General features: G+C 46.6%; 1 protein-coding gene across 1 annotated transcript; it reads right to left on the bottom strand.

Moving 5' to 3' along the window:
- Positions 1–4500: 4500 nt before the first annotated feature.
- HSPB6 (heat shock protein family B (small) member 6) lies at positions 4501–10510 on the bottom strand. Its single transcript, XM_061596943.1, has 3 exons — positions 10206–10510; positions 6587–6709; positions 4501–5033 (listed from the first exon to the last, which is right to left on the bottom strand). Exons 1-3 carry the CDS (start codon positions 10428–10430, stop codon positions 4836–4838), a joined length of 546 nt encoding a protein of 181 aa, XP_061452927.1. The 5' UTR covers positions 10431–10510; the 3' UTR covers positions 4501–4835.
- Positions 10511–11655: the final 1145 nt, after the last annotated feature.

Genomic DNA, 11655 nt, shown 5'->3' with positions numbered 1-11655 from the left:
AGCAGTCTTTGACAAAGTGCCCCATGATATTCTGATTAGCAAGCTAACTAAATGTGGGAGGAAGAGCTAAAACCGTGGAATACAGAAACAAAATTCAAAGTGATCTTGATAGGCTGGAGCACTGGGCTGAGAACAACAGAATGAAATTTAACCGGGGTAAGTGCAAAGTTCTACACCCAAGAAACCAAATGCACAGTCATGGAGGATACTTGGCTCAGCAGTACTACATGTGAGAAGAATCTTGGAACTGTTGATAACAAGCTGAATATGAGCCAACAGTGTAATGTGGCTGCAAAAAAGGTAAGTGCTATCTTAGGCTGCACTAACAGAAGTATAGCTTCCAAATTGCATGAAATACTAGTTTCCCTTTATTCTGCACTGGTTAGGCCTAATCTTGGGTCCTGCATCCAGTTCTGGATGTGGCACTTTAAGAAGGAAGCAGACAAATGAACAGGTTCAGAGGGCGACAAGGATGATCAGGGGACTAGAAACAAAGCCCTGTGAGGAGAGACTGAAAGAACTTGGCATGTTTAGTCTTGAGAAGACTGAGTAGAGCACTCTTCAAGTACTTGAAAGGTTGTCACACAGAGGAAGGCCAGGGTCTCTTCTCGATCATCCCAGAGTGCAGGACATGGAATAATGGGCTCAAGTTACAGGAAGCCAGATTTCGCCTAAAGATCAGGAAAAGCTTTCTGTTAGAGCAGTACAACAATGGAGTCAATGACCTAGGGAGGTGGTGGGCTCTTCACCACTGGAGATATTCAAGAGGCAGCTGGATAGCCGTCGTGGGGTATTGTTTACCTTGGATTCCTGCCATGAGCAGGGGGTTGGACTCAGTGGCGTTATAGGCCCCTTCCAACTGTATTATTCTATGATTCTAAATATGGGATGGCATTTTAATGAGGATGACAGGTGGATGCTACAAAAAAAACCCAAAAACCTTTCATGCATAAGCATATCTGAATCCACAACAAACTGCCCCATAGAAGCATCCCTGCATAAGATTCACACTATCAGTCACATTAAGAGTCTAGGACAAGGGTGGCCAACCTTTTGGTCCCTGCAGGCACACTGGCAAACTGGAGAAGCTGTCATGGGCACCACAGACGTACTGCAGTCAACCACACACTGCAACGTATTTTCTCTTGGCTACAATGGAATGCTTCTTTCAAGCCTAATTTCAGCAGGGTGGGGGAGAGAAGAGAGATTCTGCAGGCACCAGGGAAGTTCTCTGTGGGCACCACATTGGCAACCCCTGGTCTCGGAAAAAGCAACGTAGAGGCAGCTTGTGGCTTTTCAGTTGGGCAATGGCCAACATGGTTTTTTTCGTTTGCTTTCTATTCTGAAGCTCATTAAGTTTTAACACGGGCAAGTACTGACAGCATGAAGAATGCTTCCCTTTTCTCCATGCTTTAGGAGAGGCCTGCTGGTGCAAGGGATTTTCTGTCTAACTAGCTGTAAAGTTATTTTTGACTCCACCACCGTTTTATTTCCAATTTTGGGGTCGCTGCCTTTACTGAAAAAGTCTGTTTCTTACAACATATTGGAACTAGAACAAAAAGTCAGATGTAACAATGTCCACTTTGCTTGACTGAGCCCTAGTCTGCACCCCCTTCGTTAACTGGCAACTAAGCTCCTTTAGTTTTAAGCCAGGAGTGGGGAACTTCAGGCCCAGAAATGCAGCCCTCTCGGCCTCTCCTTAGGTCATACCCTCTTTCCCTAGGATACACCCCGCACTAGCTCTACTTCCCACCATCCTAGGGTGTTTTTGCCCAGCTGGAATGTATAATTGAACCTCTATCTGGATGGATAGAGAGGAGTGAGCGCCGCTGAAACTAGCCTAACAGGTAAAATTTATATTCATTGGTGTGCCAATTTTTGCCTCTCGCATTGCCCACCGCTGGCATGCAGCCCCAAGAAGGTTGCCCTGAAGGGAATTGCAGCCCTTGGCCTGAAAGTTTCTCCACTTCTGCAAAGAACTGAAGCTTCGGGCTTTGCATCCTTTCCTCTAGGAGCAGATCCAGTAACGGACGCAAGTAACAGACGCAGGTCTACAGCTGTAATCCTAGGCGCTCCTGTTTTAAGCACTAGCCTGCCAGCTGTAGGAGACAAGGAACTGCATGTAGGTGAGTAAACAGGCAAGCAGAAAGGGATGGGGCACTCTGTAATGCCTCTGTCCTTACTATAGAAACCAAGTTGACTGCCAAAAAAGGGACAGAGAGAGAGAGAGAGAGAGAGAGAGAGAGAGAGAGAGAGAGAGAGAGAGAGAGAGAGAGAGAGAGAGAGAGCGCATCCAGTATAGAAATTTAACAGGCTGCTATGGTAGACTCTACCCCACCCCCCATATCTGAGACCCCAGCAGGCTAGTAAAGTTTTGCAAGCCGGGAACTTATTTACAAGGCTGAAGTAAGCCCAGCTTCCAGTTACTATACACAGTGGGGCTTCTGGTGGAGAGCCCTGCTGGATCTAGTCTGAAATGCCATCTGGTCTCCCACAGCCAGATCGCTCTAGGCAACTCCCAGGCAGACCATGAGGTCACAGCCCTCTTGCACATTCTAGCATCAGGTGAAGCAGACTATATGGCCCACAAAAAGCTTGTGCCCTCATAAATTTATTGAAGTCTTTACAAAACACCACCATGCTTTGGGTGATTTTGCTGTGAAAGCCTAACACAAAAACTGCTCTGGAAAAAAAGGATCAAACAAATGTACCATTCTCCATCTGCTTTAGCACAGTCCCAAACTTATTTATCCATCTACATCAAGAACTAGGCAGCTCACCAACTTTCAACCATTTGTAAAATGGGTATTACATGTTGCTGGCATGACTAGCGCCCACTGACATTTAGACAGGTTGCACTTTGATCATGTTTGCCACTTGCCCGTGCATGTGGAGACATCTGGAAAAATGGAAGGATTAAGGCATTAGAAACTCTGTGCACAAACTTGTTTTGTAATCACTGCTTTAAATTAGACACTTGAATGACAGGAACAATAATGCCAACAGCTGTTCTGGACATCAAGGGGTAGTTAGTCTGGTATACTTGCAGCCATATGAACGTGAAACTAAACACAGTATAAGCTGCATCATTAAAGACACTCAGGGTTATATCCAACTAACATCTGCTCAGGGTAGACCCATCCAAATCAGTGGGCCTAAGTTAGGTATATTCATTTATTTCAGCAGGTCTACTCTCAGTATGACTAAAACTGGCTATCACCCTCTGTCTTTTAAAAACGTGCTTTTGTTGCAAAGTGCAGTTTAGGAATGAAAACCTGCAACTAAATTAGTTTCTATATTGCCAAGAGCTAGTAGGTTGGACCCCAACTGTTAGTTGCACATAGCTATTACCAACTTTTCACACCAATTTCTGTGGTATTTAAGTGTAACTTTGGCTGGATGCAATGCAATGATGATACCCCAAGGGTACAAGATTAACCAGTCAAAATGGCTGCAGTTAACCCAGGTCTCCCCATGAGTTTCCAGAACCTCTGATGTTTAGCTGCACAAGCCATTCACATAAAAACCCACCCTAAACTATCATTTATTTGTGCTTGTCTTCACCGTAGATGATGTAGGGCAGATAGCTATGTAGACGCAAATGGTGGCAATCAAGTGAAAGTGTTCTAGGCATTACTGACAAATTAAAAATTAACCAGTCATCAGGCCTGGATGATATCCAACAGAGCATTCGGAATCAAATGTAAAACCATTGATCATACAAGAATATGCAACTCGTCTCTAAGATCAGTGTTTCAAGAGAAACATTACAGATTAGTTCGCTTGACATTCTGTTCTGAGCAAATTGGCAGAAAGCACCAAACAGAAAAACAAGTCTTGCTGAGAAAGAATCAATATGGCTCCTGCAAAAATCACTGTATCATCATCCTTTTCAGAGGTCTTTATGAATTGCTGGGGAACCAGGGCTGTGGAGTCAGAGTCGTGGAGTCGGCAGCAATTTTGGGTGGAGTCGGAGTCGGCAGCAATTTTGGGTGGAGTCGGAGTCGGCAGCAATTTTGGGTGGAGTCGGAGTCGGCAGCAATTTTGGGAGGAGTCGGAGTCGGCAGCAATTTTGGGAGGAGTCGGAGTCGGCAGCAATTTTGGGAGGAGTCGGAGTCGGCAGCAATTTTGGGAGGAGTCGGAGTCGGCAGAAATGTACCAACTCCGACTTCCAAATAAATTTTGATTGACAAGAAGCAATTTTGGGTGGAGTCAGACAGTAGAAAAATAGAGGAGTCGGAGTTGAAGGTTTGGTGTACCGACTCCACAGCCCTGTGGGGAACTACAGTGAGAGGGGACTATTGGCTTCCCAGAGGCACCTAGTTGGCCACTGTAGGAAATGGGATGGGGTTTATGAGCCTTTGTTCTGATCCAGCCGGGTTCTTTTCATGCCCAAGTCTAGAACCACCATGTCATGGTCAGTGATGTGGAACTTTGTTTGCCAACTGAAGGCTTGTTACCCTCTATCCCAGTCCTCTATATGCAATCATACAACTATAAGGCAGTTACATCAAGTTTATTAGCAAGTATCAATACGACATTTGGTTTGTAAGCAAGTACATGTAACCGAATTAAGTAGTATCCATATTTATACAAAGCAAGGAATTCAGCATGATCAGTGATACATAGTAAGCCTGCAACAGAGAGGTACTCCTAGCCAGAAGAAGGGCCTGATCTCTACTCCAAGACCCCCAAGAGAGAGTGGGCAGGGGAGGAAATGTTCACTTCCATAAAGAGTGAGCAGCCCTTGCAGCTACTAGCGAAGGGAGAACAGGCCTGAGATGCTGGCTTCTGGTAGCAACCAAGGGCAAAAGCAAGCCTAGGCCATGACTCTATTACTTTCCAGTGACAGCAGGCTTTTCCTGACGGCTGATGGGGATGCTACGCTCCACTGCAGGAGCACCCTTGGTGGTAGGTGCTGTGATGGATAGCACCCCATCAGGAGACAATGCTGAGACAATTGCTGCTGGATCAACCCCCTTGGGGACCATGTAGCGGCGGTGGAACTCCCGGGAGATGTAGCCGTGCTCATCCTGTAAGAGGGGAGGAAGAAAAATCAGGTGAGTGACTGAATGAGTTCAGCAGATCTGCTCTTGCCAAGAAGAGAGAGACTTTCCGGCAGGAACGCGTTCCTTCTTTACACCAGCTGTTTTTGTACAGGAAGCAGCTCTTGATTGTTTAAGGCAGGGCTGGGGAATCTGTGGCCCTCTAGATGCTGCTGGACTACAATTCTCACCACCCCAGACGTTTAGCCATACTGGCTGGGACCAGTGGGAGCCAGAGCGCAGCAACCTCCGGAGGACCACAGAAGTTCTGCACCTCTGATTTAAGACATAGCTGCAGCAAAGGCACTTTCCAAGCAGTTGCTGTTTCCAGATTACTGCAGTCTATACCTGCTTTACAGACTAAGAGGTCGCCAGAGTTGCTTACAGAAAATTTAACACATTCCACTAAACAGCACTGTCGACAGCGGTACAGGCTTATCTGTGAAAGGCCTGAGCAAAGCAAGGCCTTCTCCTGGCAATGGAAAGGAACTAGGCTCTGTGGCAGGTAAGCTTCCTTCCAAAGCACGAGTACCACAACAGAGGCTGCACCAGTTCTGGTCAACAACTACCTCATCTCTGATGGTGATAGTAGGGTCATGCTTGTTTTGCATCAACACCTGTTGGTTGGAATCCACCTTGATGATCACTTGACTGCATATTTATAGCCCACTTTTCAATCAAGCCATCCACTGAAAAAATAGAACTTGGACAGTTTGCAGATTACTCTTGACTGGTCGTACACACCCAGCTAGCTTCTAGGACAGATGCTGGAGCCCCCACCTTTGACATATGCTCCTGGGTTCCCCTTTATTTTTTTACAAAAAGCAGCTGGTCTGAGGGCTGTCATTTTCATTTTCCACAATGCCCTCAATATGGTACTCTAGGGAATTTGTGAGAAATTAAAAACTGGAGCCAGCCTTGTGTTCAGAAGCTGGTACAAGTTACCAGAAATAAGTGAAAAAGTTCAATAGAGTTTGCTTCCAGATCAAGTATAGAGAATTGCAGCTTTAACTTTCTACTTTTGACTATGCCAGTGTTCTGTTTTTCAACTACAGTTTCCATCATCCCCAGCCAACTCAGACAATGGTCCGGAGTGATGTTCAGCAACATCTGGAAGGCCCAAGGTTGAAGAACTCTAGTCCTGAGGGTCCAAAACTCTGTCTGTTGACCACCAGCAGCCCATGGGCTTCATTCAGGTGATCCATGGCACATCCATATTAAAAATAAATGTTGATTTTTAATTGTACTTTATTGCTTCTTTTACTTCTTGTATTTTGTCGTGTTGAAATCTGAATTACGTGGAACAGAAATAGGAATACAATACAAGAAATTAAAAGCGATAAAAATACAATTGACGTGATACAGGACCTAGTACAATTGCTACCACAGGCAGAAAAATCATGAAGTGGCCCACCAAGATCCTCAGCAATTTTCAAGCGGTCCATGGGGTAAAACAAGTTTGGGAACCTCTGCTTTAGCCTATGCCACAACTCTGAGCTTTTAGGACAAGTCACCCCCAAAAACCCAGGAAAACGACGTACCGGACGCTCCTCATGCTTGGCATGTACTTCAATGTAGTCACCCATCACCTTCACCTTCAACTCCTCAGGTGAAAAATGCTTCACATCCAGCAACACAGAGAACTTGTCTTTGTCCAACTTCACCTGGGCAGAAGGAAACAATAAAATCAGAGTTTAACCATGCTTCTGCAGTCCAGCTGGATCTACATACTGCGATGCTATGGTGGACAAGCCAACACCATCTTATTGCCTTCTTTGATTCATTTAACTTATATCCCCCCATTCCTCGCGAAGGAGTCCAACTTCAGGTAGGTACAGGGCAGGTACCTACACCACACTTGCTAGCTAGTACTGGCCATCATTTGAAGAGGCCACCTTCTGGGCACAGTCTAATTTATTGAACTGACACATTTACACAAACACACATACAATTCATAAGCGCACACAGAAAAAGCAACCTTGCAATAACAGCAGCAGAAACTTTTGGCAGCACAACTTGCAGCAAAACTCATCAGCGTAGCCCCTCAAAAGACTGGAGGGAAAGTATTTTTTTTACCTGGCCCCGAAAGATGCCAACAAAGGCACCAGGTGGACCTTGGTGGCTCACAGGACCGCACAAGAAGCAAACTTTAGTACTCATAGATCTCCAGCGCCTGAAGGCTGCCAAGGTATTTCTGCTCAGAACTCTGGAGAACTGCTGCCAGTCAGAGTTGGCAATCGTGGACTACTACAGGAAAGGGGAACCTCAGGTGCGGGGGCTAAATGGCCATCAAGACTCCCAGGCTACGCTCCTCACCAGCCCTGGTTTGCACTCTCAAGTGCTTTCACTTGGCTGGAATGCGCCCTTGAACGGTGGCAACGTCACAGGCTTTCATGAATGCAGGATGGAGAGACAGATACGAGATGCATGTAGACCACTGTACAAAGACTGAGAGTCGCCCGCTATTGCCTACTGCTCCACTCACCGCCAGCATGTGGCCCCCAGGTAGGTGACCACAAGGCAATGCAGCCTTGAGCTCAAAAAGGGTATCTGCCCCAGGCCTATTGAACCAATGGCTTGACTTAGTGAAAGGCTGTGCTTGGGACTCAGAAACCCAAATTCCATATCAAGCAGCATGCATGGAAAACCTCAGGCAGGCCTGGTGGCCAAACGCAGCTCTCCAAGCCACTTTATCTGGCCCTCTGGACTCCCCACACCCTCCTTGAGTGTTTTTGCCTGACTGGAATAATGCCTCTTGCATGCCTGGAAGGAGAAGAATGCAAGAGTGTGGGCAGAAACTAGCTGCAGTCCTAGGTACACTTATTAGGTAGCAATTCCCACTGGTATCAGTGGGACTGCTACGTAAACATGCATAATATCCTCATTGCAACCTTGCTACGTTTGGATTTCTTTTGAAGAAGCATGCCAAAGCCCTGCAAAAAAACCAAACATTACCCACAAGCACAGTAGGTTGGAAATCTAAGACAGCAAGTGCCGTAATAACACATAGTCCAGAGGGTCTGGATAGCCGGCCTCAACATACATGTGAAGCAGCAGCTTGCTTTCCTCTTCCCTCCCCATTCCTTTTTCCTTTAATATTATGTCTTATTAGATTGTGATGCTGCAAATAGCAACTATCTTATCCAAAGACTGGAACCTTGGGCCCGGGAGCCAAGTGCAGCCCTCCATTCAGAACACACCCCTTACCGGCCCTGCTTTGTACCCTCTTTTGAGTATTTTTGCCTGGCCAGAATGCATCCTTGAACTCTCATAATGGTTTTTGCTGCCCGGGACGGACGATAGAGCAGGTCTACAAGTGCATGCAAAAACTAGCCTACTGTACAAAGTAAAAGTCACCTTCACTGCTCTGCCCATTCTTGCTGCTGGCATGTGGCCCCCAGAAGGCTGTCCAGAAGGGAATGTGGCCCTTGGGCTGATGATGGTTCCCCACCCCAATCCTATCTTTTAATTTGATCAGTGCTTAGAAAAAAAGTTAGGCACTTTTTAAAGTGCTAAACGGTAAGGTACAGCCAGCTTACAGTCCGTGAGTAGCAGTCATGTGAACCACCCACATCCCCCAAAGGCTAAACACAGCCTTTTAGAACACAGAGGAGAATGCTCCCTATTTTATACCCTTCCTTGCTGGTGTAGGAGCATGCAACTTTTCCACCTAGGACCACTCTATATTTAGATCTGGTGCACTAAGAACACAAACAATCTCCCTGCCAAGGACCATGACAAAGCACATTGCAAAAAGCAAACGCAAGACAGAAAAAGAAAGCGTGCCAGTAAGTTTTGGGGAGTCCAGCAGCAGCAGAACAAGGCCAAGATTACAGAGTTCACCCTCAGACAAGGCTCTTGTACGAGAGTACAGGATTAACACTGCAGCCATTGACATTCTGCAAAGAACCTCCTCTTTTCCCCATCTTATTGCATATTTGAGAGCGAGTGTGGTGCAGTGATTAGAGTGTTGGACTAGGACCTTGGGAGACCAGGGTTCAGCTCCCCGCTCAGCCATGAAACTCACTGGGTAATCTTGGGCCAGGTCTCCTCTCTCAGCCTAGCCTACCTCACAGGATTGTTGCAAGAAACAGGGAGAACCACATATGCCACCTTGAGCTCCTTGGAGGAAAGGCAAGATATACATGTTACAATATTACATGTTAATTATTACTTATAAAGTAGATTACTTAAGTCTCTGGGGAGGGACCACAGCTGCTTTGCATGCAGGAGGACCGAGCTGCAATCCTTGGCACCTCCAATTACGAATGCCAGCAACTGGTCTGGAAAAAACTATTTGAATTTGCCAAAGCTGTGCAGAGCTGCTATCAATAACACCCAATGCTAGGGTAAATGAGACAGCACATCTAATACATGGGCTATCTATACTTATGCAGAAGCTTCCAGGTTCAATCCCTGGCACCTCTATTAAAAAGAAAGCAGATCAGATAATGGGTGATATGGAAATCCATCTACCCAAGACCATGGTGTGTCACTGGCAGTTAAGAACAGGCAATGCTGGGCTAGATAGAAAAATACTCTGATCTGGTGAAAGTCTGCTTTGAACGCTCCCATGATGGCAAATAACTCAACATTCCAAGGCACCTGTGGACAGAGCTCTAGGAGGACGGGGCATCTTCTGCCTAGCCAGCATCTCAGGGGGGTTTAGAGCTTAGAGGGACGAGTCACGCATGCCAGCCCCTTCCCTCCAGGACAAGACAACCCAGCTGGCATTGTCTCCCCCAGAGGGCCAGCCAGAGCTGGCTGAAGAATGTTACCATAATAGGTAGCACAGCCCGCCAGTCCCTTGGCACCCTTTCCTATTTCAATCGCTCACCTTCACCAATCGGCAGCAGCGCCGCTACTTTCTAGTCTCGACCGTTCCTACGGGACGCTCAACACACTATTCCCACAACATATCCTAAATTGCCAAAGGCTGCCAGGAGTTAGTACTCCTACTAACTTTAATACTAAGAAAACTTCCCAGCAATCCCCGACGAGGCGGGGACCTGTTCAAAGTTGTTCAGCCACAAGCACTCTGCACATACTCAGAGACACGCATTCAAACCTAGAACACCCTCGAGTATTACGAAACTATCTTTCCAAGCTTATTTTTACAATACCTAACACACACACAAAAGAACTAAAGAATCACCCTACCTCCGAAAGCCCCGTGTCTGGAATATTTGGCATCGGCAAGTTAGGCATCTGCAAGTTGGGCATCTGCAAGCTTGGCATACGCATGTAGTAAGGGCTGAGCGTGGCGGAGAATAAGTCGCTCTCCAGGAGCCCCTCGCCGAACCTCTGGTCGAACAGACGCGGAGGAAAGAGCGAGGGGAAGTGACAGGATCGGCGCATCCAAGGGTGGTGGATGGCAATATCCATGGCGCAGGCAGGGAAAGACAGAGCAGCCAACAGATAACAGCACACGGACCACAACAGCACACTCAGACGCCGAGCTTGGTCCGCCGCGGCGTTTTTTATACCTGGGGAGGACCCGCCCCCTTGGAAGCCGCTAGAAGTGCTCCAAGTCTTCGGAACAGAGCGAGGGCGTGGAGGGGCGGGACCTCGGGGACTCGTTTCTCTTTATGCTCCGCCCAGACGCTCCCGTGTCAGCCAATGGGCTGGGCCCGAAAAGGCAGAGGCGTGTTAGGGGGATTGATTGCTCAGTGGCACTCGAACGAGAAGTGACAGTGGGTCTGGATCGGCTGCGTCTGGTCATAATTCTATTCTAGAACGGGCTTAAAAAGAAAAGAGCACGAGGGATCTAGGTGTTTCTCGTGCTTTCCAGGCTTTGTTCCCCAAGAGCCACATACGTTTATTCCGCTTTTGTTCTGCTTTAAACAGTCATGGCGTCCCCCAAAGAATCTTGGGAAGGGGCGTTTGTGAAGGATGCTGATTGCTGTTGGGAGGCCCCCATTCCTCTCGTTGTTGTTGTTATATGCCTTCAAGTTGATTTCGATTTATGACGACCCTATGAATCAGCGACCTCCAATAGCATCTGTTATAAACCACCCTGTTCAGATCTTGTAAGTTCAGGTCTGTTCTGTGTGTTCTATGGCTTCCTTTATGGACTCAATCCATCTCTTGTTTGGCCTTTCCTCGTTTTCTACTCCCTTCTGTTTTTCCCAGCATTATTGTCACGTCTTCTCATTATGTGTCCAAAGTATGATAACCTCAGTTTCATCATTTTAGCTTCTAGTGACAGTTCTGGTTAAATTTGTTCTAACACCCAATATTTGTCTTTTTCGTGGTCCATGGTTGTGCAAAGCTCTCCTCCAACACCACATTTCAAATGCGTTGATTTTTCTTTTATCCACTTTTTTCACTGTCCAACTTTCACATCCATACACAGAGATCGGGAATACCATGGTCTGAATGATCCTAACTTTACTGTTCAGTCTTTGCAGTTGAGGATCTTTTCTAGTTCTCTAATAGCTGCCCTCCCCAGTCCCAGCCTTTTTCTGATTTCTTGACTATTGTCTCCATTTTGGTTAAGGACTGTGCTGAGGTATTGATAACCCTTGACAAGTTCAATGTCCTCATTGTCAACTTTAAAGCTACATAAATCTTCTGTTGTCATTACTTTAATCTTCCTGACATTCAGCTG

The sequence above is a fragment of the Rhineura floridana genome, chromosome 15 (assembly GCF_030035675.1).
Source record: "Rhineura floridana isolate rRhiFlo1 chromosome 15, rRhiFlo1.hap2, whole genome shotgun sequence".
Classification (NCBI taxonomy): domain Eukaryota; kingdom Metazoa; phylum Chordata; class Lepidosauria; order Squamata; family Rhineuridae; genus Rhineura; species Rhineura floridana.
The sequence above is the reverse complement of the archived record's forward strand: the minus strand, read 5'-3'. Positions and strand labels throughout refer to the sequence as shown.